The sequence below is a fragment of the Gobius niger genome, assembly GCF_951799975.1.
Source record: "Gobius niger genome assembly, chromosome: 3".
NCBI classification, from domain to species: domain Eukaryota; kingdom Metazoa; phylum Chordata; class Actinopteri; order Gobiiformes; family Gobiidae; genus Gobius; species Gobius niger.
Genome location: NC_136854.1, coordinates 10,483,440 through 10,510,475, shown reverse-complemented (window position 1 = coordinate 10,510,475; position 27,036 = coordinate 10,483,440). Strand labels below are relative to the sequence as shown.

Genomic DNA, 27,036 nt, shown 5'->3' with positions numbered 1-27,036 from the left:
CCTCAGACCTCGCCATGACCTCCCTGCTGCTGTTCTCCCTCGAAACGTGGATTCTCCTGGTTGCGCTGATCTGCCTTTTTGTCACGTAAGGTTGAAATACGATCCCCTGACCTGATTTGGGAGACGTGACGTGCATGGTATCGGTGGATAATTTCTGTTTCTTTTTGTTTTTATCTGATTGTATTCTTCTGTTGTAGCACTTTGAGGTTTCGTTGAAATGTAAAGTGCAATATAAATAAAATGTATCATTATTATTATTATTATTATTGTTTTTGTTGTTGCGCAGATATGGCTCCTGGACGTACGGAGTGTTTGAGAAGATGGGGATCCCTGGTCCGAAACCAATTTTATATTTTGGGACACTCACAAAAACCAACAAGGTAGCCTGGAGTGAAATAATGAAACAGCTTCACAAAAAGATGTTTATTATTTGACGCACTCTCCACTCTTGATTTTTTTGGGGGGGGAATTCCAATAAAGGCAGTTTTTTTTATCACACTCTGGGGAAAGCAACTAAAGGAGAACGTACAAATGCAGAATTTTGAAAAGAAGGAATATATAGAAAGAAAATATTAAAGTTCTTACTCTGACCTGATTTATTGAGCTTTTACCCACAATATAATAAAAACAAATCTGATACCCACAATCCCCGCTCAATTTATATATATTTTTTTAATCTAATCTGTCATAATCAACCTAGCAATTTTTAAATGGCTGTCATCAGTTTGTGTCCCCTGAAATGTATGTTTATGTTTTGGTTTTTCTGTTATTTCAAGACTCTGTTTACATTGTAGATTCTCAGTGAACACACATGGAATTATGCTTTAAACAAATTTCTTCAAAATCGCCGCCTTTCGCTCTGATTTCTGCTTGAGAGTCACAATGTCGCCACAGAACTGGTTTTAACTTCACAGAGCGCTGAATCATTTCAAGCTCGTTGAAATAATGCCAAGAATAAAGGCTGAAGAATTTACAATATAAAACATATTGGGTCAGCAGACATTAGCATAACCTTTTCTGCAGAGGAGGAGCTCTGACAGCTCCAGACCTGGAGCATTAAAGGAACAGGCCACCGTTTTTAAATACTGAGATATGTTCTTATTTTTTTTATCTTATTATTTTTATCTTTGACGAGTTGATGCGTAACTGTCTGGTCTTTACGTGTGCGCTCAGTCACATAAACACAGCACAGACGGCGTTAGCATTTAGCCTCTCCTCATCTATGGATCCAAACGGAGGTGAAGAAGCTACCAAGCTTTTCCACGTTTTCCCAATTTAAATATGGTTGCATGAGCCTGTACACGATCCAAGTATAGTCACATACAATTATCCATGTGGATTTTCTAAGCGGATAAAAAGGGCAAGAGGACAGGCTATATGCTAATGCCGTCTGTGCTGTGTTTATGTGACTGAGCGCACGCATAAAGACCAGACAGGTATTTAAAAACGGTGGTCTGTTCCTTTAAGTGGGCAGGAAAACACCATTGGCCAATGATGATGTTATGTAGAACAAACTTTTCTTCCACCCAGACTCTTTCCGGGGCCAGGAGAGGGCTAAGGAGAAGGGCTGTGCTTTTGTTTGTTTTCATGTTTCGGCCCAGTGCAGACCATAGACATCGACCCTCACCACAGCAGGACCGGCTGTATCTCTTTCTCTCAGGACACTGGACACAGACAGTGTTTAACTCACGGTGGGATAAATAATGTTTCTAGTTTGACCCGTGAGAGCTTATAAAAGCCTATAATGCTAAAGGAGCCTACGTCTCTTTTTTTAACTGATGCCCTCTCTGTATTGGTGCAGGCACATAGAGCAACAGCTGTGCACCATAGACTGTATATATAAATAAACAGCTCCTGCTCACTCCTCCCGTTTCCCACAATGACCACGTTCGAGGGGGAAATCATGGCGGATTTACTGACTCCCCCTCCCAGCTCTGACGGAGCAAGTTCCTAAAAAGGGCGGGATCTTAACTGTAGACTCGGTCCTTTTTTTTTTAAATAGAAATCTCTAATAGCACTTGTTTGTATTACTAATCCGAATGTGTGTGTTGCTCCTCCAGGTGTACTTCCTCGCCGACCTGGAGTGTGCCGCTCAGTACGGTCGAGTCTGGGGGTGAGCTCGTACACTCTTAATAAGACTGAGTCATATTCTCAACAGAAAAAGTGGGACGTGCCACTACCGCTCCAAAGTTTGGCGTCACCCAGGCCAGTTCTAGAGCTTCTCTAAACAGCACAACAGTTTACAGCAGTAATGCAGTAAATTCACGAGGGTCTTCTTATCATCAATGACCCTCTAACATGATTAGCTAACACAATGTACCATTAGAACCTCAGCACACCTATGTTCGTATTCCATTAAAAATCACCCGTTACCAGCTACTACAGGCATTCACAACATCAACAATGTCTAGACCAGGGGTGCCCAAACTTTTTGTCTCCGAGGGCCAAAATGAAAAAGTTCCTTTGGGTCGCGGGCCAAACATGGCGATGTCGAGCGTAAAACACATATAACTGCTAATAATAATATTATTATTATATTATAATATTATATCACTTACGGTATACATCTGCATTTGATTCTATCTATGCAAATAACATGTTACATTAATACAAATGTTAACTATGGCAAAAGCCTAGTTTTCGTCGAACAAAATCAACAACTGTAGAAATGTAGTGCAAAATGTAAACAACAGCGCCTGTATCTGCAGCACCTACAGTGACATTGCATCATTAATTTAGTAACTCAAAGAAAATGCCATATTAGATCATTTTGAAAGTGTCAGTTCAGCATAAATTATTTTATAAGTCAATTTTTAGCACCCACCTTTGTTGATGTCACCAACCTTTGAAATAAAAGTTGGAAAACTGGGAAAGTTGATGCTACAACGCTCTGATAAAAGCCTTGACGTCTCAACAGTGTTTCCTTAAAGGAATAGGCCACCGTTTTTACTTACTGAGATATGCTCTTACCTCACTTTAGACGTGTTAATATATCCCCGTCTGGTCTTTGTCCGTGCGCTCTGCCAGGCAAACGGAGCACATACGCAGCCTCTCCCACATGTCACATAGCTCCAAAAAAGCTCACGATAGAAGCTACCAAGCTCTTCCACGTGTTCCCTATTTAAATAAAGTTACGTGAAGTGTTTTCATGCGAAGTATATTTACACAGAAATGTAACGTGTCGATTTTATAAGCAGATAAAAAGGGGGACTATATTGTGAGGCGTAATGATACGAGGAGTAAAACGTCCGCGCAGCTTCTATCGTGAGCTTTTTTGGAGCTATGTGACATGTGGGAGAGGCTGCGTATGTGCTCCGTTTGCCTGGCAGAGCGCACGGACAAAGACCAGACGGGGATATATTAACACGTCTAAAGTGAGGTAAGAGCATATCTCAGTATGTAAAAACGGTGGCCTATTCATTTAACTTTTCGAAAGGAGTGAAACAGCGCCCCCAATTTGACGCTAGTGGTCAAAACGTGTGCTGCATCCATATTTACCACTGAGAATGAATGGGAAGAGAGTTAGTGTTAACCATATTATGTGGTGCAAAAGTAAGTCACTCTCTGACGGGCCAACTGAATTGTTCAGGCGGCCCACTTTGGGCACCCCTGGTCTAGACTTTATTTCTGATTAATTTAATGTTATTTATTGAAAAAAAGCAGTGCTTGTCTTTCAAAAATAAAGACATTTTAAGTGGCCCCAAACTTTTGAGCGGCAGTGTACCTCTACATGGTGTTGTGATGAACCACCTCCAGCTGTGTTTTCCTGTCTCCGTGCAGCTTCTATGAGATGCGTCAGCCGGTGCTGTCCGTCATGGACCCAGACATGCTGAAAACCATTTTAGTGAAGGATTGCTTCACCATCTTCCCCAACCGTCGGGTGAGTGCGTCCCAAGATCATCAGCAAAACACTCTGAGCAGCTCAGTGGGATTCAAGCGAACAAAGGCGGCTTTTTCGTATTTCAGGTCGGGAATTGTTTAAGGGAAATCCGATATTTTCACAAGGCCGCTCGATTTTACACAATCTATTCAATTTGTAAAGCATTTCAACTTACGATAGAAATGATAGTCATAGTGACACTCACACAGATTGAATTCATTGTTTTGCTTGTCCTTTCCCATCAACTGCTGCAGAGTGGATCACAATGCCACCTGTTCAGATTTGAAGTCACATTATAAAATTGTCTGCTTTTGAAATATTCAGTTCAGTGATGTTCAGAACATTGGTAACAATGAGTGTGCGGACGTGTCAGATTCCCTCAAAGATATATGGCACCAATAGTCCCATTCCCATAGTGCCGGTAAACTGGTTGGACCGGTTTGGAGTTTCCACAATCCACAAGTGAGCCATGTCTCTCGAGGGGAGCGGAATTGCCTCACCAACACACACATGAACAAGAACAAGTCCGAAATAAATCAGAAATAAATAGGAAATCTTTCAAAATGTATGGGCCTGTGTGGAATCTTCAGGGGCGAGCTTTACCTCCTACAGACCGTGTCAGACTGGAATATTTTCTGCTACTGTGGGTGGCGGTGGGTTGGTGGGTAGGAGCTATAGGGCTTTCGATCTTGAACAATACTTTTTTCGATAACTATACTAAAATATTTAATTAATACAAGTGTTAATGGGATGATTGGGGGGTCTTTCATCTCCCCCCGGTGTCTCTGGCCAGAAAACCATGATTGCAACTTCACTGCCTCCGGGTCAGAGCCACCAATACACACTAATCGAATCCTGAAGAAGAAGCTAACAGGCTAACGGGCAAAGCTAACTGCGGGCTAGCGCCACTTAAACAGTATTTACAGCCAAGTTTGAGTGAAAAAAGCATAAGCATCAGGAGCATAAGTTACTTAGTACTGCTTTAAGAAACATTTCCAAACTCCGCCCCAGTGTCTCCCCTGCAGATGCTGAGAAGTTGATTCATGCCTTCGTCTCCTCCGGGCTGGATTACTGTGAGGCCCTCCTCGTCGGGATCCCAGCAAAGAGCATCGAAAAGCTCCAACATGTACAGAAGACCGCTGCCAAGATCCTGACGAGGACGCCTAAACATGAGCATATTCCACCTGTCCTCCCTGATCTCCGCTGGCTTCCAATCACACAACATTCACATTCAATACAAAATCTGTTGGCTCACCTATCAGTGCATTCATGGCCACGCCCCGGACTATCTCTCGGAACTTCTGATCCAACGCACCACAACCAGACAACTCCGATCCACAAACACAAACCGTCTCTCTGTCCCGAAAACAAACCGTCGGACAATGGGAGAGAGAGCCTTTTAAGCACCCGCCCCGAGTCGACATTGTGGAACACCCTCCCACCACATCTGAGGGCCCCACAAACCCTGGAGTCTTTTAGGAAGGGGTTTAACCTCTTAACTCCCACCTGAACGGATCCCATTTTCTCCAGTTTGGCTTTACTCTAATCAAAAAGCTTCTTGGGGAAAAAGCACCAAAACAGCCACAAAAAATGAGAAGAAAACGAGGATGTAAACGCAACAGAAAAGAGACACAAACTAAATTCAACAAAAATGTGACAAAAATTAAGCAAAAATGTGACAACAATTCAACAAAAATGTGACAACAATTCAACAAAAATGTGACAAAAATTAAACAAAAACGTGACAAAAATTAAACAAAAAATGACAAAAATTAAACAAAAATGTGACAAAAATTCAACCAAAAAGCGACACAAATTCAACAAAAATGTGACAAAAATTCAACAAAAATGTGACAAAAATTCAACCAAAAAATGACATAAATTCAACAAAAATGTGACAAAATTTCAACCAAAAAATGACAAAAATTCAACAAAAATGTGACAAAAATTTAACAAAAAAATGACAAAAATTAAACAAAAATTTGACAAAAATTAAACAACAATGTGACAGAAATTCAACAAAAATGTGACAAAAATTCAACAAAAATGTGACAAAAAAAAAAACAACATAAAAAAGGTGACACAACACAGCAACAACGCGAGGAAAAAGATCAGTTTTGTGGGTCTTAGCTTTCAAAGGAGGTGTTACACAGGCCTATATAATAGCCAAAGAGGACAGAATGCATTTGGTTCAGGCGGGTGGAAAGAGGTTAAAACATACTTATTCCCATTTTAATGTATTAATCTATAATGTAAATGCCTGTTGCTTTTTAATCTCTGTCTTTGTAGCCCTTTGAGATATCTGTATGTAAAGTGCATTATAAATCAAAGGTGTCATTTGTGTGATATGTGTGGGCAGAACCTGGGCCTGAACGGGGACCTCCGGGATGCCATGACTTTGAGTGAAGACGACAAGTGGAGACGGCTGAGGAACATCATCACCCCGGCCTACACCACGGGACATGTCAAAGAGGTCAGGAGCCAACACTATGGCGCTGCCGACGGCGCCTTTCATCATATCACACAGGTTTTTTGTGGTTTTATAGAAGGAAACCACTGTTCAGATGTTTGAGGTGTCACTAAAGCAAAAAATATTAGCATCAAAGTCACTGTCACAAAGTCACTGTTCTGCTGGATGCGTTTATTAAAAAAAAAAAAAGGTTGTTTTCTCAGCTTTTTGGTCAGAAACTGGCGCTTTCAGTGAAACTAACCTATTTTCAACTGGTGATTACGGAAGAATGAAAGAAGCTAGAAACTTTTCTTTTTTCTTTTTTTTTTTACTAATGAAAGATTCAGATTTCAGTATCTATATCTAGATACCGACTAGATATAGTCGGGCTCACCTCCACGCACAGCTTGGGTTCCGGATCCCAACTCCTGGAGACAGGCTGGACTCTCCATTTTTCTGGAGTTGCCCACGGGGAGAGGCGGCGGGCTGGGGTGGGTTTGCTCATATCCCCCCAACTCAGCCGCCACGTGTTGGAGTTCACCCCGGTAGACGAGAGGGTCGCGTCCCTACGCCTTCAGGTTGGGGACAGGTCTCTCACCGTTGTTTCGGCCTACGGGCCCAACATCGGTGCAGAGTACCCGGCCTTCTTGGAGTCCCTGGGAGGGGTACTAGATAGTGCTCCGACTGGGGACTCCATTGTTCTGCTGGGGGACTTCAACGCCCACGTGGGTAGCGACAGTGAGACCTGGGAGGGAGTGATTGGGAGGAACGGCCTCCCCGATCTGAACCCGAGTGGTGTTCTGTTATTGGACTTCTGTGCTAGTCACGGTTTGTCCATAACGAACACCATGTTCGAGCGCAAGGGTGTCCATAAGTGCACGTGGCACCAGGACACCCTAGGCAGGAGGTCGATGATCGACTTTGTAGTTGTGTCGTCTGACCTCCGGCCGTGTGTCTCAGACACTCGGGTGAAGAGAGGGGCGGAGCTGTCAACCGATCACCACCTGGTGGTGAGCTGGATCCGCTGGCAGGGGAGGAAGCCGGTCAGACCTGGCAGGCCCAAGCGTGTTGTGAGGGTCTGCTGGGAACGACTGGCGGATCCCTCTGTCAGTGGGGTCTTCAACTCCCACCTCCGGAAGAGCTTCACCCAGATTCCGGGGGAGGCGGGGGACATGGAGTCCGAGTGGACTCTGTTCTCCTCCTCCATTGTCGATGCGGCTGCTCGTAGTTGTGGCCGTAAGGTCTCTGGTGCCTGTCGCGGCGGCAATCCCCGAACCCGGTGGTGGCGCCCGGAAGTAAGGGATGCCGTCAAGCTGAAGAAGGAGTCCTACCTGGCCTTGTTGGCTTGTGGGACTCCTGAGGCAGCTGAGAGGTACCGGCAGGCCAAGCGTGCTGCAGCTCGTGCGGTCGCAGAGGCAAAAACTCGTGTCTGGGAGGAGTTCGGGGAGGCCATGGAGGAAGACTATCGGTCGGCCTCGAAGAAATTCTGGCAAACCATCCGGCGCCTCAAGAGGGGGAAGCAGTGCTTCACCAACACTGTTTACAGTGTGGGTGGGGGGCTGCTGACCTCAACTGGGGATGTCGTCGGACGGTGGAAGGAGTACTTCGAGGACCTCCTTAATCCCGCCGTCACGTCTTCCGATGAGGAAGCAGAGGCTGAGGACTCGGAGGTGGGCTCGTCCATCACCGGGGCTGAAGTCACCGAGGTGGTGAGAAAACTCCTCGGTGGCAGGGCTCCGGGGGTAGATGAGATTCGTCCTGAGTACCTTAAGTCTCTGGATGTTGTAGGACTGTCTTGGCTGACACGTCTCTGCAACATCGCGTGGCGGTCGGGGACAGTGCCCCTGGATTGGCAGACCGGGGTGGTGGTCCCTCTCTTTAAGAAGGGGGATCGGAGGGTGTGTTCCAATTACAGAGGGATCACCCTCCTTAGCCTCCCCGGTAAGGTCTACTCCAGGGTGCTGGAGAGGAGGATCCGGCCGATAGTTGAACCTCGGATTCAGGAGGAACAATGCGGTTTTCGTCCTGGTCGTGGCACACTGGACCAGCTCTATACCCTCCGTCGGGTGCTCGAGGGTTCGTGGGAGTTCGCCCAACCAGTCCACATGTGTTTTGTGGACTTGGAGAAAGCGTTCGACCGCGTCCCTCGTGGTGCCCTGTGGGGGGTGCTCCGGGAGTATGGGGTCCGGGGCCCTCTGCTAAGGGCTGTCCGTTCCCTGTATGACCGCAGCAGGAGCTTGGTTCGCATTGCCGGCAGTAAGTCAGACCTGTTCCCGGTGCGTGTTGGTCTCCGCCAGGGCTGCCCTTTGTCACCGGTTCTGTTCATTACTTTTATGGACAGAATTTCTCGGCGCAGCCAGGGGCCGGAGGGTGTCCGGTTTGGGAGCCTCAGAGTCTCATCTCTGCTGTTTGCAGATGATGTTGTTCTGATGGCTTCAACAAACCAGGACCTTCAGCTGCACTGGGGCGGTTTGCAGCCGAGTGTGTAGCGGCCGGGATGAGGATCAGCACCTCCAAATCCGAAGCCATGGTTCTCCACCGGAAAAAGGTGGTTTCCCCTCTCCAGGTCGGTGGGGAGTCCTTGCCTCAAGTGGAGGAGTTCAAGTATCTCGGGGTCTTGTTCACGAGTGAGGGACGGATGGAGCGTGAGATCGACAGACGGATCGGTGCGGCGTCAGCAGTGATGCGGTCGCTGTATCGGTCTGTCGTGGTGAAGAGGGAGCTGAGTCGGAGGGCAAAGCTCTCGATTTACCGATCGATCTACGTTCCCACCCTCACCTATGGTCATGAGATTTGGGTAATGACCGAAAGGACAAGATCGCGAATACAAGCGGCCGAAATGAGTTTCCTTCGCAGGGTGGCTGGGCGCACCCTCCGAGATCGGGTGAGGAGCTCAGTTACCCGGGAGGAGCTCGGAGTAGAGTCGCTGCTCCTTCACGTCGAAAGGAGCCAGCTGAGGTGGCTCGGGCATCTGTTTCGGATGCCTCCTGGTCGCCTCCCGCGGGAGGTGTTCCAGGCATGTCCTAGTGGGACAAGGCCTCGTGGAAGACCCAGGACACGGTGGTGGGACTATGTCTCCGAGCTGGCCTGGTGTCGCCTCGGGGTCCCCCCAGAACAGCTGGAGGAGGTGTGTGTGGATCGGGAAGTTTGGGCATCTCTGCTGAGACTGCTGCCCCCGCGACCCGGCCCCGGATAAAGCGGAAGAAAATGGATGGATGGATGGAGATTCAGATTTTACATATTCTGTGTCTTGAAAATTCTGTGAAAATCATCTAAAATGCCTGGCAGTATGGGGTTGGCTGTTCTGAAATTACCTGGCAGCCAACGAGTTAATGACATGGTATCAGAAATAAAGGTTTAGGTGCTATTATATATGGTATAAAAAACAAAAAAACAAAACAGAAAGCAGGACCAGGTTTTGATGCCTGCTGGTCCAGTTACAGCATTAACCTCATACCTCCCGCCTGAACCGAGAGCATTTTCTCCAGTTCAGCTTTACCCAAATCCTGTAGGTCAGTGTATAACGCCTCATTTGAAAGCTAAGATCTACAAAACTCATCTAAATGGATCTTTTTCCTCACGTCATCAGATTTTTTTACCCATCATTTTTTTTGGGGGGGGGTTTCAACTCATTTTTGTAACTTTTTTGTAATTTTTTGTCAAATAGTAAATCTTTTGTCACTTTTTGTCACATGTTCATCATTTTTTCATAATTTTTCATAATTTTTCATAATTTTTGTTGTCCTTTTTTTGTCAATTTTTTGTGACATTTTTGCCACTTTTTCATCATTTTTTCATCATTTTTTTGTCAATTTTTCGTCATTTTTTTAAATCCTTTAAAAAAAAAAATTGTCAATTTTTTGTCACATCTTTGTCACATTTTGGTCATTTTTTTGTCACTTTTTCATCATTTTTTTGTCAATTTTTTGTAATTTTTTTGTCCGTTTTTTGCCAGTTTTTTGCCAGTTTTTTGTCTAAGTTTTCTCATTTTTTTGTCACATCTTCATCATTGTTTTCGTCTCAGTTCTGTCGCTATTTTCTCACCTTTTTTCCAGAAGCTTTTGGATTGGGGTAAAGCCAAACTGGAGAAAATGTGCTCGGTTCAGGTGGGAGTTAAGGGGTTAAAGGTTATTATTTGGTTGTTTCAGCTCAAATAAATTATGCAAATGTAAAAGAAATAACCTTTTATGGAATAAATTCACATTATTGTTCTGTTTTCTGGTTCTAGACGGCAAACATCTGAGTATAGGTATCAAAAAGTATCCTTCACAGGTATCGGTGTCGTAAACCGACAAGATGTAAGTTGGTCATTTTATACTCACTACTGCCACCTCAGGTCTTAAACGTTACTGCAGGTTTTATATTATAGCTCGTGCATGACGGACCCGAATCAACACCTTTTTGAGTGACAGTGCAGGATGAGCTCATTCTCCACATTAGGACATGACTGGAACATGTAGGGCAGGGATAGGCAAGTTTGCTTGGTGGAGGCAGATTTTCTTTATTGTAAATGGACCAAGGGTCGAACCTGACAATTTTAGCCAAAAGTAAAGCACCATTTGCTACAATTGCCAGTGCTGTGCATAATTTATGACCTAATTTGGTGTCCTGTTTGGAAAGTTTTAAGTAATTGACAGAGTTTCTCACATTTTTACAGTACTTAACCCCCTGCCTTAATCAAGCACATCTTCTCTAGTTCAGCTTTACCTAAATCTAAAAGCTTCTCAACTGGAGCTTACAGCCTATAGGTGTAACGCCTCATTTAACCTCTTAACTCCCACCTGAACGGATCCCATTTTCTCCAGTTTGGCTTTACCCTAATCAAAAGCAAAAAGCACCAAAATAGCCACAAAAAAATGAAAAGACAACAAGGATGTAAACGCAACAAACGTGACAAAAATTCTACAAAAACGTGACAAAAATTCTACAAAAAGTGACAAAAAACTCAACCAAAAAGTGACAAAAACTCAACAAAAATGTCACAAAAATGCAAAAAAAAAAAGAAAGAAAAAAAAAACATACTAAAGGTGACACAACACAGCACCAACGCGAGAAAAAAGATCAGTTTTGTGGGTCTTAGCTTTCAAATGAGGTGTTACACAGGCCTATATAATAGCCAAAGAGGACAGAATGCATTTGGTTTAGGCCGGTGGTAAGAGGTAAAGATTTAACTCTAAAAAAAAAAGTACTTCTGATTTGTATAATAAAATTTCTCAAAATCATCTTGAGGGCCAAAGGTTCTAAGCTGGAGGGCCGGATTTGGCCCCCGGGCCTGACGTTGTCTACCCCTGATGTAGGGGGAGGAAATTCTTTTAAAGTACCAGTATCGGGAAAAAAAATAACGGTATCCAGTTAAATGTGCTGAATATTGCAATAAGGGGTGGGAAACTCTGGGTACCTCACGATTCGATATGCGATATATGGCTCACAATGATGATAACCTTACAATATGCTGATACTGCGCATAACTTGCACAAAATACGACACATCTTACGCGATTTTTAAAGAAACATATGCAATTTTACCTTTTTCAACAAACTTAGTATTATTTATGATTTACATTTGTTTTCGTGTCCCTTTTCCCCCCAAAATAAGTGAATAAATTACCCCTGATATACACACTGAAACTGGGTCTGTTGATCTGTTACTCATTGAGCTGGCCTGGTGTCGCCTCGGGGCCCCCCCAGACGACCCGGCCCCGGATAAAGCGGAGAAAATGGATGGGATGGATGGATAGATTGATCTGTCACTTCATGAAAATCTAAATGTACAAAAAAACACAGTTCTGTTTCAAAAGGAATAAATAAACCACAAATTAAACTTATTTATAATTACAAAAAATAATCATCAAAAGTAATATATTTGTATGAGAGTGTTCGGTCCAAGTCCTTAAAATTGTAGAGCTGCCCTCCACTGTTATTGGCCTCTAACTGCAGCCTCATTAATATTCATGAAGCCGTCATCAAAAGTATCAATATCAGAATAAAAAGTATCGGTATGGACTCGTTTCACAAAAAATTGGGATATAAGGCTAAATCGATATATTGTCACACCTCTAATTGCAGTAATGATTTTTTTGGTTATATTTTACGAAACTATTTCAACACAACATGGCCGTGCTGAAGCCGTAAACTGTGCCGTAAATCGAAACTGACAGTCCCCGAAAAGAACGTTTTTAAGCCCCATATGCACGATGTGAAAAACATTTGCAGCTTGTTTCTGTCTGTTGTAGATGTTCCAACTCATGAAGTACCATTCGTCCAAGATGGTGAGGAGCCTCAAGAGCAAAGCCCAGAGCAGTGAGGTCATCTCTGTCAAAGAGTAAGTGGATTGAGACAATTTAACTTTAGAATGTATCTACTGCTGAACTACTGCTACTACATTTAACAAAAGTATGATGATCTCATCTTTTCCACATTGTGTCCAGGGGCGGACTGGCCATATGTCCATTCTGGAAGAGCACAGAAGGGCCACTGGCTCGAGGGCCACCAGTCCCGCCTCAACTGAGCTTTACCCAAATCTAAAAGCTAAAAAGAAAAGCATAAAAATAGCGAGAAAAACACGGAAACAAAACAAAAATGTGCTGGAAAAGCAACAAAAAGTGACAAAAAATGTGATGAAAAGGCAACAAAAACATGAGAAAAACACGGACAAAAAAAACCTACAAAAACGTGAGAAAAACACAAACAAATGATGAAAAAATAATGAAAAAAAACAACAAAAATATGACAAAAATGACTTTTGTAGGTCTTAGCTTTCCTTTGCTCTCCAGTCGAGAAGCTTTTAGATTTGGGTAAAGCCCAGTATAAAAAAAATATGAATCTAAAAGGAATTCCGTGGTGCATGGTGTACCACAAGGTTCAATTTTGGGACCATTATTATTTATTATTTATATTAATGATTTTGCTTCTGTTTCTATGACCACCTTTCCAGTTCTTTTTGCTGATGATACCAATAAAACATTTTTTTTTTTTTAAAGTTGACCTGGGGAAAATGCGGGTGGTGAGAGGTTAAAATATGTATTTGTGGAAGTGCACAATTACGCTAATTTGGGCCAGGCTGGTCAGAGTCCAGGGCTGTTTTTCAGTCCCAGTCCGCCCCTGATTGTGTCAGTCAACTTGTCTAGAATTCAGACACTATACTAGACCTGTATAGTAGGACTGTGTGAGGAAAATATGAACTCTCTCAACTTAAAGAAAACCTACCTCAAGTAATATTTCACTTCCATTGCACAGTTTTGTGTCGGGTCCTGTTCACTTTGATTATTTCTTCTTCTACTGTTTGTATTTCCTGGATTATGTTGTATGTCCTCTGTTTTTGTACAACAGGTGAACCATCACTAAAGCCGTTGGTAGCGTGCGATTTGTTTTTCGCGAGTTTGCGTGTTTGATTTACTGATCTACATTCCTACCCTCACCTATGGTCATGAGATCTGGGTAATGACCGAAAGGACAAGATCGTGGATACAAGCGGCTAAAATGAGTTTCTTTCGCAGGGTGGCTGGGCCTGAAATCGGAGCTCAGTTACCCGGGAGGAGCTCTGAGTAGAGTCGCTGCTCCTTCACGTGGAAAGGAGCAGCTGAGGTGGCTAGGGGAATCTGTCCCGGATGCCTCCTGGTCGCCTCCGTCGGGAGGTGTTCCAGGCATGTCCTATTGGGAGGAGGCCTCGTGCAAGACCCAGGACACGCTGGAGGGACCAAAGGCCAGATCTTCCACCTGGCCATGCACAACTCTAAGCACAACCTGGTACAGGCGTGGTCGTGCATGTGCCGCAGGTTTTGCGCTAAAGGCTGTGCCACTAGGGAGAGGGAAAAAGAAGCTGACTGAGGCGTGGTTCATGACAAGCAGCACGCACATTATTTTCCTCTTCCTCTTCTTTTAGAATTGATGTATCATGTCAAATTGACAACAAAAGCAAAATCACCTTGAAAAGTCTGCTTTAACCCCTTAACTCCCACCTGAACCGAGCACATTTTTTCCAGTTTGGCTTTACCCCAATCCAAAAGCTTCTGGAAAAAAGGTGGGAAAATAGCGACAGAACTGAGACAAAAACAATGATGAAGATGTGACAAAAAAAGTGACGAAAAAATGACAAAAATGTGACAAAAAAAATGACAAAAAATGACAATAAAGGGACGAAAAAATGACAAAAATGTGACCAAAAAATGACAAAAAATGACAAAAAAGGGACGAAAAAATGACCAAAAAATGACCAAAAAAATGACAAAAAATGACTAAGAATTGGCAAAAAAAAACAAAAAAATGACAACAAATGTGACAAAAATGTGACAAAAAATGACAAAATGACAAATTGAAATTATACTGAGAGTAGATTACACACAGGTGGCCTCTATTTAATGGTTAGGCCAAGGTGTGAACATTCTGCCGTCATGTTATGTTATAAAGGCAATTTAATGCACTCAGAAAAAATGCTGTATGAATACTTATGCTATTTTTTTTTTAAATAACAGAATCATGTATTATTTTACTTGTGTGTGAACGTTCAGTAAAAAAAGTCAAAATAAAATCTTCATGTTTATGGTTGTAATCATGACAAAATGTGCAAAAGTTCAAGGTGTATAAGTACTTTCGAGAGGCAATGTAATTCCCCTTTACAACAGCGAGCTGATCAGAATGACCGCCTTGCTGTCTTATATCTTATGTGCAGGATATTTGGCTCCTACAGCATGGACGTCATGGGCAGCTGCATTCTGAGCGTGGACATGGACGTGACCAACAGCCCCTCTGCGGAGCTCACGTACCACGCCAACAACCTCTTCAAGATCTCCATACCTCTCTTCATGTTCATAGGTTCGCTGTCCTCTGTCCGTGCGAACACGTGGACCTATTTATTCATGTTTTGCCTTTTGCGTTGGCAGGTTTTTTCCCGTTTGTCATTCCGCTGCTGGACTGGCTGGGCGTGGCCTTTTTCTCTAAGGATTCGTACGCTTTCTTCAAAAGGATCGGGGAGAAGATCAAAGAGGGTCGTATAAAGAGTGCGGATGATAAGGTGAGAAATACAAAACATAGAAGATAGTAGTTAGTTGGTAGTAGTTGTAGTAACCATGTCTCCAGCAATGGCAAGAGTGATAATCTTTTTAAATATAAGACTAGATCCGAGCCAGGATGAAGGCAGTTTTTTATTTATCATTATATCCAAAAAAAAAAAAAAAAGCACTAAACACTACTGTTATTTTACATAAAACCTCCTTAGAGTAAGTTGGAATTTTCATGAAGGGTGATCTGTTATTAAAATCCGTCAAAACAGCGTTTACTTCCAGCAAAAATCAACAACACAGCGGACCAGGAAGGCGGACCAGGGCCCGCCTTCCCAGGGGTCAAGGACTAAATAGCATATTGAATAAAGTTGCAATCAGAGCGCGTGGCAATGCAAGATGCAAAACAATCCAGAGGGAAGTGCTGTTTCATTAACCCCTTACCTCCCACCTGAACCGAGCACATTTTCTCCAGTTTGGCTTTACCCCAGTCCAAAGCTTCTGGAAAAAAGCTGTGAAAATAGCAATAAAACTGAGACGAAAACAATGATGGAAATGTGACAAAAAAGTGACGAAAAATTGATGAAAAAGTGCCAAAAATGTCACAAAAATGTCACAAGAAATTGACAAAAATTTGAAGAAAAAATAAGACAAAAATGTGACCAAAAAATGACCAAAAATATTACAAAAATGTCACAAGAAATTGACAAAAATGTGACAAAAATGTGATAAAAATGTGACAAAAAATGACAAAAATGTGACAAAAAAAAGAAGAAAAAAAATTACAAAAATGTGACAAAAAAATGACAAAAATGTGACAAAATGTGACAAAAAAAGGACAAAAAGTTGATTAAAAAATGATGAAAAAATTACAAAAATGCGACAAAAAATGAAAAAAAAAAAAAATGAAAAAAAAAATTTGACAAAAAAGTTAAAAAAATTGATACAAATTTGACAAAATTTTTTTAAAAATTGACGAAAAAAAAAGACAAAAAATGGACGAAAAATGACCCAAAAAAATGACAAAAAAGTTACAAAAATGAGTTGAATACCCAACAAAAAAATGATGGAAAAAAAATCTGATGACGTGAGGAAAAAGTTCCTCTCGGTTCAGGCGGGAGTTAAGAGGTTAAATGAAACTTAACATACTCAGATTTGGAATAGAAAAGTACATGTCAAAATAGGATATAACATTCCACTTGGCCAAATGCAACTCTAAACTAAATGCCATTTATAAGAATGAATAGAACAATGAATAAAGAGGCCAAAATCCCATGGCAATATGCTATTCATTTCAACATCTTGTATTTTGAAATATATCAAGACATTGCATCGACACTTTACATATTGAATTGCCATTAGAACATTTGGAATAGAAAATTAAATGTCAAAATAAGATATAACATTCCACTTGGCCAAATGCAACTCCAAAATAAATATAGCTATTTGACAAATAAATAGACAATTAGAATTAAGGTGCCTATAGTCTTCCATACGCGTTAACCAGTCTTTTTTTTGTATTATATATACCGGTGGGTTTTCAGAAGCAGGCAGACTTCTTGCAGTACCTCATGGATGTTCAGTCCTCCAACAAGCTGAAAGGAGAAAGCTATGATCAAGGTACATCCTCCACTATCGGCCCAGAGCGCTTGGCTGTTTGAATATGTAACTACGTGTTCTCGTTCTGTAGTGCTGAGTGACCATGAGCTCCTGTGTCAGCTGGTCATGTTTGTGGTGGGAGGCTACGACACCAGCGCCTCGGCCCTGACGTTCTTGGCCTACAGCCTGGCCCGAAACCCGGACGTGATGCAGCGCCTGCAGGAGGAGATAGACGCCACCTTCCCTAACAAAGTACACAAGGCTAAGTCTCAAGAGCAGACTCGACCTAATTATAAGGGCTGGGACAAAATATCGCATTACTTTTGCCGCAATACCAAGATAAGGTAAGGGAGACCCGTTGTCACATGGGGCTAAATGTCACAATGCTTTTTTTTTTATAGCCACAGTGTGTTTTGGTACTGATATGTAATGTGTGTATTGGTTTTCTTCTTCTCTCCCAATAATCATTTTCTCATTTGGACTGAAGACATGAGGAGATTGTTTTGATGCTTTTCCCAATCTTTGATGTCTGGGTTATTTTTTGTAGCGAGAGCTTTCCTTTTGTTAGAGCCATTAAAGGAATAGGCCACCGTTTTTATATACTAAGATATGTTCTTACCTCACTTTAGTCGAGTTAATATATCCCCGTCTGGTCATTGTCCGCGCGCTCTGTCACGCAAACGGAGCACATACGCAGCCTCTCCCATATGTGACATAGCTCCGAAAAAGCTCACGATAGAAGCTACCAAGCTCTTCCACGTGTTCCCTATTTAAATAAAGTTACGTGAAGTGTTTTCATGCGAAGTATATTTACACAGAAATGTAACGTGTCGATTTTATAAGCAAATAAAAAGGGGGACTATATTGTGAGGCGTAATGATACGAGGAGTAAAACGTCCGCGCAGTAACTCCTAAAGGTTATTGACGGAAGTGAGCGGGGGGAAGTCTTTAGGAGTTACTACGCGGACGCTGTGCTCCTCGTATCATTACGCCTCACAATATAGTCCCCCTTTTTATTTGCTTATAAAATCGACACGTTACATTTCTGTGTAAATATACTTCGCATGAAAACACTTCACGTAACTTTATTTAAATAGGGAACACGTGGAAGAGCTTGGTAGCTTCTATCGTGAGCTTTTTCGGAGCTATGTCACATATGGGAGAGGCTGCGTATGTGCTCCGTTTGCGTGACAGAGCGCGCGGACAATGACCAGACGGGGATATATTAACTCGACTAAAGTGAGGTAAGAACATATCTTAGTATATAAAAACGGTGGCCTATTCCTTTAACAGAGGGGTTGATGTCACACAGACTGAGGGGTTGGTTGTCACGTGGACTGAGGGGTTGATTGTCACGTGGACTGAGGGGTTGATGTCACACAGACTGAGGGGTTGGTCTCACACGGACTGAGGGGTTGATGTCACATGAACTGAGGGGTTGGTGTCACATGAACTGAGGGGTTGGTTGTCACACAGACTGAGGGGTTGATGTCACATAAACTGAGGGGTTGGTCTCACACGGACTGAGGGGTTGATGTCACATAAACTGAGGGGTTGATGTCACACAGACTGAGGGGTTGATGTCACACAGACTGAGGGGTTGATGTCACACGGACTGAGGGGTTGGTTGTCACACAGACTGAGGGGTTGATGTCACATGAACTGAGGGGTTGGTGTCACATAAACTGAGGGGTTGGTCTCACACGGACTGAGGGGTTGGTTGTCACACAGACTGAGGGGTTGGTGTCACATGAACTGAGGGGTTGGTGTCACACAGACTGAGGGGTTGGTGTCACACGAACTGAGGGGTTGGTGTCACACAGACTGAGGGGTTGGTGTCACACGGACTGAGGGGTTGATGTCACACAGACTGATGGGTTGGTTGTCATGTGGACTGAGGGGTTGATGTCACACGGATTGAGGGGTTGGTTGTCACGTGGACTGAGGGGTTGATGTCACACGGATTGAGGGGTTGGTTGTCACACGAACTGAGGGGTTGATGTCACACAGACTGAGGGGTTGATGTCACAAGGACTGAAGAGTTGATTGTCACGTGGACTGAGGGGTTGATCTCACACAGACTGAGGGGTTGATGTCACACGGACTGAGGGGTTGGTGTCACACAGACTGAGGGGTTGATGTCACACAGACTGAGGGGTTGGTGTCACATGAACTGAGGGGTTGGTGTCACACGGACTGAGGGGTTGATGTCACATGGACTGAGGGGTTGGTTGTCACACGGACTGAGGGGTTGATGTCACACAGACTGAGGGGTTGATGTCACACGGACTGAGGGGTTGATGTCACACAGACTGAGGGGTTGATCTCACATGGACTGAGGGGTTGGTTGTCACACAGACTGAGGAGTTGATCTCACACAGACTGAGGGGTTGGTTGTCACACAGACTGAGGGGTTGGTTGTCACACAGACTGAGGGGTTGATCTCACATGGACTGAGGGGTTGGTTGTCACACAGACTGAGAGGGAAGTCAGGTCTCCTTCAAGTCAAGGGTTCAAGCGTTCATTTAATGCAGGGATTGTGGGACTTCCTGTTTATAAAATCAGAAGTTTGGAGGCATTTTTAAATTTCACTCCTTTATCTTTTCGAGAACTGTTCATAACTTTTGGACACTTGACTGTTATTCTATTTACACATTTTAAGACAATATTACTTATGACAAATAGTTACTGTATCCCACATATGTACCGGATTGTGACAAAAGCGTATCGTCCCAGCCCTACTAACTATGCATATCCCATCTGATCATTATTGTGTGTTTACTTTCACTTATTTGGTCTTTTTGACTCCTGCGTTGTGGTTTGCTCTGCAGGGACCTGTCCATTATGAAGCCTTGTTGCAGATGGAGTACCTGGACTGTGTGTTCAATGAGAATATGAGGTGAGGCAATCGCTTTTTCATAAAGTTTTTCCTAAATGACAGAGAGTCGCACGCGCAAAAAATAGTGGATTCCTAAAGTCAGCCTTTTTTAAATGTTGTGTTTTCTTTTGAACCATCCACAATATTTTTCTGTTGAGCCCCAGTGAACGGTTTGGTTGGACCCCTATTTGAGAAACAACAGTTTAAATAGGCTACTTTTTAAAATAAAGATCAGTTAACATTGATTTCAACAATAAGATTTTGTTTTTGAGTTAATCAGTCATGTTTTATGAGTAAAGTCATTCCTGTTTTTACAAGTTTTTACGAGAAAAGTTTCCATTTTCACAAGCAAAAATATGTTTTTATAACACTTGTTGACAGGGTGGCATCAGGGGCGGATCTAGAGGGGTGGCGGTAAAGTCTTGTCACCCCAGCTGCCTCCCCATTGATGCCATGTAATGTTACACATCTGCTCTAGAATCTTTGGGTGCTTACAGAGGAATAACAACTTATATAGCTAAACTTAAAGCTAAATGAGGAGCCAGTTGCCAATTCCTGTGGCTCCCAAGATGATGATGATGATTTTTTTTATGACATGAGTTTGAGACCCCCTACTTATATTATGGACGATGCTACTATTTGTATATAATTTTGGGAGTCTGAGCCTGCATCTAAACGGAAAAATTGCTTTGTGCACAACTTGCATGTGTTGCCATCCATCCATCCATCCATCCATCCATCCATCCATCCATCCATCCATCCATCCATCCATCCATCCATTATCTTCCACTTTTCTTTCATGGGCTGTTGGAGCTGCCCAAATCACATTGCACCAATGTGATTTGGTCTCTCATAAGGGGCTTCTGAACCGCTCTTTGTCTGACCCGTCACCTAGGACCTGTTTGCCATGGGAGACCCTACCAGGGGCACGAAGCCCCCGACAACAGAGCTCCCGGATAATTCGGGTGCTCAAACCCCTCCACCACGTTAAGGTGGCGGTTCCAGGAGGGGTGCATGTGTTGCCACCCCAGAAGTTATCCCAGACCCTCCTTGCCACCATGTAATTTTTTTTCTAGATCCGCCCCTGGGTGGCATCAACGAGTATTGAGGAAGAAGCGCATGTCCCTCCCAATATTAAACACAGTTAAGTTATATTTACCTTTAGGCTTCAGACAATGGGATTTTCTGCGGACATTTTTGGCAAGATCCAAATGATGGTCTGGCGCAGATATACAGTATTTATGAATTCAAATAACTGTAACGATGTCTAATACACAATCACAGTCTCTTGATACATGTATGGATAGGCCTAAATCATGGAAGTGTATAGATACAAACAGCAATGCATCATTCAAGAGGTGTGGCCTAGCTGATGGTTTGGGAATCACTATTATCACTATTTTTACCTTTTTCTGGCAAATCAAAATCGGGTCCACATATTAGCATATGTAGCATGCAGCTAACGTTAGATTCCTGGTTAGCATTGTCCATATTTTTGAAAAGTATTTATAGATAAATGACATCGCATCATACAAGAGGGGGTGGGCTAGCCGAGGGGGAAGGAAGCCTCTAATGGGAATCACAATTTTTCATCTTTTTAGCCGTTTTCAGGCGGACTATGAACATATTTATCACACACCAATAAAGTCAAGCCAAAATCCGGTCCATATGTACAGCAAACTGTTCAGTAGAAGCAACAAAACACACCTGTTAGCATCACTTCGCTAACGATAGCATTCGTAGCATGAGGCTAGCGTAGCTTCCTGGTTAGCATTGTCAGTTTTTTAAGTATTTATGGGTTATTCTCCCTCTGGCTGCTTTGAAATGACCGAATCTATGGGTTGTTGAACCACATTGCACATCTCTGTGTCTCTGTGTCTTTATTTAGTAGAAAAAATTAATTAATAGTTCAGCATGTGTTAAAGTAATGGGAGAAAGTTTAGCTTTTTCCTGTTTTTGGCTGCCTCTGCTTCGAGCATGACCATATATGGGCAATTCCAAAAATGCCCAATGCTCCCTCTCGCTCACTAAGGTCTGCTTGCTATCCCTAAAACAAAAAGGAAGCTGAGAGGAGATCGTGGTATGTGCTTCCTCTGTATATCAGACAAGCCAGCTCACTTCCTGTTTTTAAATCTTGCTTTTTCTCTTTTCATTTCAAATCTGGCTGAGAGTTGACGTTTGTACTGTTATGTACACCCAGGCGGCCGCCTAGGGTGCCATCGGCTGAAGAAGAAGGCGAATTGCCCTTTAATTTTTTAAACCTATGCCACCCGCCATCTGCAACATCGCTGATTTTCGGACAAACTTCTCGGAACAGAAAGGCATAGAGACTTGAGTCTTTTGTGTTGGAAACTAGACGTCTCAAGCTTTCAAAAGATCCCTCCCTGTCTTGCTACGCCTCCAGGGAGCCACGTAACATGTGTGAAAATGTGTAAATCTACTTCTGAAGTATACATGCCTTTCAGTCATGTGACCTTTGTTGTTATGGCGGCCATTTTGAACACCGAAGTAGCATTATGTAGCACTATCACATGTAACAATAACTCTACTCAGTATGAAAATGAAAGACAACTGATTGACAGTGGCATTTTATTTACTCATAATCATTGCTCAAGACAACAGTAAAAACACGGCCCCAGAGCTTGTGACAGAGGTCAGAGCTGAGCTGTTACTGTAGTATTTCCTCAGTGTTCATAGATATGAGCCACACATGTGTTTATCATGTTGAAGCCATTGGCAGTTGATTGAATAAACTGTCAATGGTTGACAGTTGCTAACCACTAGCATGCTAAAGTCTTGAACAGCTTCAACACTGACTCAGACTGAGACTCTGTTGACATGTCAAACTGTAAAAATCACAGAAAAAGGTTGTCTGTTTCCTTTTCGATGATTTAGTTTAGCCTGCATAATGCTACTTCGGTATTCAAAATGGCCGCCGGAACTATTGTGATGTCATTGGAAACGCATGTATAGGCTCCTCCTCCAGTATAGCCTAACTGTTGTGTGCACTTTTCATGATGTTTTTTAATGAGTAGATAATCATATAGTCATATAATATGACAATGGTAATCATAATAAAATTAAATAAAACTAGCTTTGATTGGGCTACAGTAAATGAGTTTATCACTGTTAACACATTGAGGCCGCGCTGTTTTTGGAATTTAGCTGTAGAGTGCCAACAATCCAGACCATTTTTCATGATATTTGTAGCGCCACAGCATATTCTATGTTACAGCTGAGACTTGAAGCTTAATTCTACGTGCCTCGGTTCCTGAGAAATCAAAGCTAAACAGAGGCAATGTTTTATCAAAATCACTGATTTTTTTTGTAGATTCGGAGATAATCACTCTCCATTCTGATTAAACTCCTCTCTCCTCTCTGGACATACACTAACGTTATGGGAAGAGGCAAATGCCTAAATATATTTGTTTCAAGTCAATTTTCAAGGACAACATTGTTGACATGTTTTGAAACACTGCGTGTTTCAAAACTAGTTTTTCCGTTTTTAAGATTAGTGTAGTTAGAAATGTTGAGTCAAAAGTAATGTGACACTGCTGCGGTTTAGGACGATCCATCATATGCAGAGGTGGGCAGAGTAGCTTAAATATTTGTAGAGCAACATTACTTTGCTCTTACTTGGTGTCGGATCCGACCATGTGTTATGTTAGCAAGCAAGCTAGTCGGAGAAACCTTTCAGTGTTTGTTAGCACCTTCAGTGTATTTTTGTGGGTCACATACACATCCAATTGCCACTAAACATAGTCTTGCTATAAGTTAATAATAGAGAAAACACAGGAATTATATAAATGCAATGAAACAAATGTTATACCTCTCCATAGTTTAATATCGGGTCTGGCTTCACCGTTCATTTGTATGACAATTCAATAATCAATTCAAACCAGTCCGGTCTATGATTGTTATGGTCCTAACTAGCCTGTGTTGTTTGTTTGCAGGTTATACCCGTCCATTGCCCGTACGGACCGCGTTGCTAAGGAAACGGTCACTGTCAAAGGAATCACCATCCCCAAAAACATGATTGTGTCCGTGCCCTTTTTCGCTCTTCACCGCGACCCGGAGCTGTGGCCCGAGCCAGAGGAGTTCCGACCAGAGCGGTAGCTACAGAACACCACAGCTGGGATCTCATTCAAAACGATTCACGTGATTTATGCTTGATTTACTCTCAGGTTCAGTAAGGAGAACCAGGCCCAGATCCAGCCGTACTCGTACATGCCGTTCGGGGTGGGGCCCAGGAACTGTGTGGGCATGAGGTTTGCCCAGGCCATGGTCAAACTGGCCCTAGTGGAGGTCCTGCAGCACTACAGCTTCCACGTGTGTGAGGAGACAGAGGTCAGTCGGCTTCCTATCAAAGAAAATGTGCATCTGTAGAAAATGACATACTGTACCTAATGCGCATAACTAAAGCAAATGTACATGTGTTTCCATCAAAACGTTTTTTGCGAATGACGGCCGGTGGTTGCCTGGTTACGGAAGTAAAAGTTTTGTGTGATTTAACACTTGAAGTGCAGCTTTTTCTGTACTTGTTTTGTTGTTGACCACATTCATTTAGTTTGCCATAATTAGTTATTTGCTTCTACCTGTAAGGCCATTAACCTCTTAACTCCCGCCGAGAGGATCTTTTTCCTCACATCATCAGATTTTTTTTTTCCATCATTTTTTTGTTCGGTATTCAACTCATGTTTGTAACTTTTTTGGTCATTTTTTGTCACATTTTTGTAATTTTTTCGTTAATTTTTTATCACATTTTTGTCCTTTTTTTTTGGTCATTTTTGTAATTTTTTTGTCCATTTTTTATCAATTTTTTGTCACATTTTTTGTCATTTTTTGGTCAAATTTTTAACACATTTTTGTCACATTTGTTGCATTTTTTTTGTCACATTTTTGTAATTTTTTTTATCACATTTTTGTAATTTTTTTGTCCATTTTTTGTCCATTTCTTGTGACATTTTTGCCACTTTTTCATCAATTTTTCGTCACTTTTTTGTCACATTTCCATAATTTTTTTCTTCTCAGTTTTGTTGCTATTTTCACAGCTTTTTTCCAGAAGCTTTTGGACTGGGGTAAAGCCAAACTGGAGAAAATGTGCTCGGTTCAGGTGGGAGTTAAGGGGTTAATAAATGTTCATTTCGGCGTCCTACGCGCTAAAGATAAGAGAAACTAGCTTAACTCTGAAGTCTTGCAGCACTTTTAATGCGGAGAAACAAAACGTATCCCAGAGTGTGTTTTCTAATGAAGATCAGTCAGCGTCTGCCCCTCTTACCCTCTGGGTAAGGTCTTAGCCGCTAACTGTTGCTAGCATAAACCCTGTGGCAAAGGCAGAGCAGCCATCTTCGAGCTGCACATCTGGAATATATTTTACAACAACTGTGACTGGTTGGTTACTTTTCTTCTTCTCTACTGCAGGGCCCACGCCAATTTGGCACCTTAGGCCCAATTGTTGTCATTGTTTTAGTGTTTTATGATTATCTATTCTTTTTTTAAAAAATTTTGATCAGAACATGTGCAATCACGAAATGTGTGCACAACAGTTATATTGGAGGAGGAACCTCTTCTTCTGAAGTACATTTACAAATCTCTATCACCAGTTATGTTTGAAAATCTGCCATGTTGTAGATGGCGGGAGTATGGACCTCATGGGGTTCAAAAATGAAAGCACAATGCAGCGCCAGCAAATTTAGATGACTTCTTTAGTTGTGTAACATCTATTGTAAGTAATGATTATATTTCAGTGAAGCAGCAAAAAAGTAATGAAGACATGTTGAGCAAAAAAGTAATTTTAATTGGAATTTTTAAGCTGATGAATATCCATTTTATTTGTATTTATATTTTTCTAAATGTAATCCTTCCCCCCACAATTTCTCCCAATGATTCCCCATTTTTCCCACATTTCTTGACACTGGAGATAAACCTGATATTGTAAATTTGCACATGTTCAACACATTATTGTTCAGTTTTCTGGTTCGAGATGACAAATATTTTAGTATAGATATCGACAAATATATCGTTATAGTACCTGTATAGAAACAAATGTAACAGCACCCAGCCCAACACACGAGTCACAGAATTTGTTTTAAGTCTTTATCGAAGCGGCTGTGAAGGGGAGCAGGAGGCAGCGCGGGATCTAGCATTTAGCTCAGATGATCTGAAGTCAAATCTTTAAAAGTTTGCATAGGGCTGAGCGCCATTTCTCCAAACTAAAAAGTCACATTCAAATTTCCCATTGACCTTTCGAAAACGTTCAAATATGAAGAGTTCAAAACCATTACACCAACTGAATAAAAACATTATAATTTGCTTTATGTCAGGAAAATAACATGTTGGGGTTGTTTCTTCTTTACCTCTTAACCCCCATCTTACTGAGTGCATTTTCTCCAGTTCAGCTTTACCCAAATCTAAAAGCTTCTCGACTGGAGTGTACAACCTACAGACCGGTGTAATGCCTCATTTGAAAACAAAAAGAATCCAACCCGGATAGACTCAAACAGACAAAAGCAGCGATTAGGAAGATTTATTGACATGTATATTAGTTTTGGCGATCAGACCCCGGCGGTAACATCGATGTATGAAAGTCAGTATGGATGAACAGCTTGGAGTTAGGGATGTCTTCCCCGGAGCCTGGACACTGGTGGTGGTATGGAAGACCCGTGAAGATGCAGCACGGAGAAGCCGTGGTAGTAAGCTGCGGGGTGGAGGTGGGTCGCAGCACAACTGGGAACCGAACAAACCATTTTTGACGCATTTTTGTCACCTTTGGTTGCGTTTTCATCATTTTTTTTGGTCTCGTTTTTGTCACTCTTTGTTGTGTTTTCATAAATTTTTTGGTCTCGCTTTCATCTCTGTTTTAACACTTTTTTTTCCAAGAAGTTTTTATATTTATTAATTCACTGACCTACTTCCTTGTTTGTTTGTTTGCTTTGTCCGGCAGATCCCTTTGGAGTTTGACCCGAACGGATTATTGGCACCTGTGCGACCGATCAAATTAAAGATTTGCCTGCGTTCTGCTCAAACATGACTGAACACACAGGCCACAGCAAAATACTATAGTTCACCAATGCTTCAGTTGAGCCCTTTTTACTTCACTGCATTTGAAAGATAAATATAATAATTTTTACTCCATTACATTTCTATAAAGGCTCTAAAGTAAAAAAAAAGTTAATTAGGCCCGAGCGGCCTGCCGTCGCAAGGGCCTATTGTAATCGGAATCACAGCGCAGTGCG

General features: G+C 42.3%; 1 protein-coding gene across 1 annotated transcript; it reads left to right on the top strand.

Moving 5' to 3' along the window:
- Positions 1 to 26,848, top strand: LOC306961506 (cytochrome P450 3A30-like). Its single transcript, XM_079554273.1, has 14 exons — positions 1 to 85; positions 287 to 380; positions 2,061 to 2,113; positions 3,781 to 3,880; positions 6,240 to 6,353; positions 12,562 to 12,650; positions 14,997 to 15,139; positions 15,208 to 15,338; positions 16,869 to 16,944; positions 17,015 to 17,175; positions 19,755 to 19,822; positions 23,755 to 23,913; positions 23,986 to 24,148; positions 26,745 to 26,848. The coding sequence occupies exons 1-14, from the start codon at positions 15 to 17 to the stop codon at positions 26,829 to 26,831; spliced, it is 1,509 nt and encodes a 502-aa protein (XP_079410399.1). The 5' UTR covers positions 1 to 14; the 3' UTR covers positions 26,832 to 26,848.
- Positions 26,849 to 27,036: the final 188 nt, after the last annotated feature.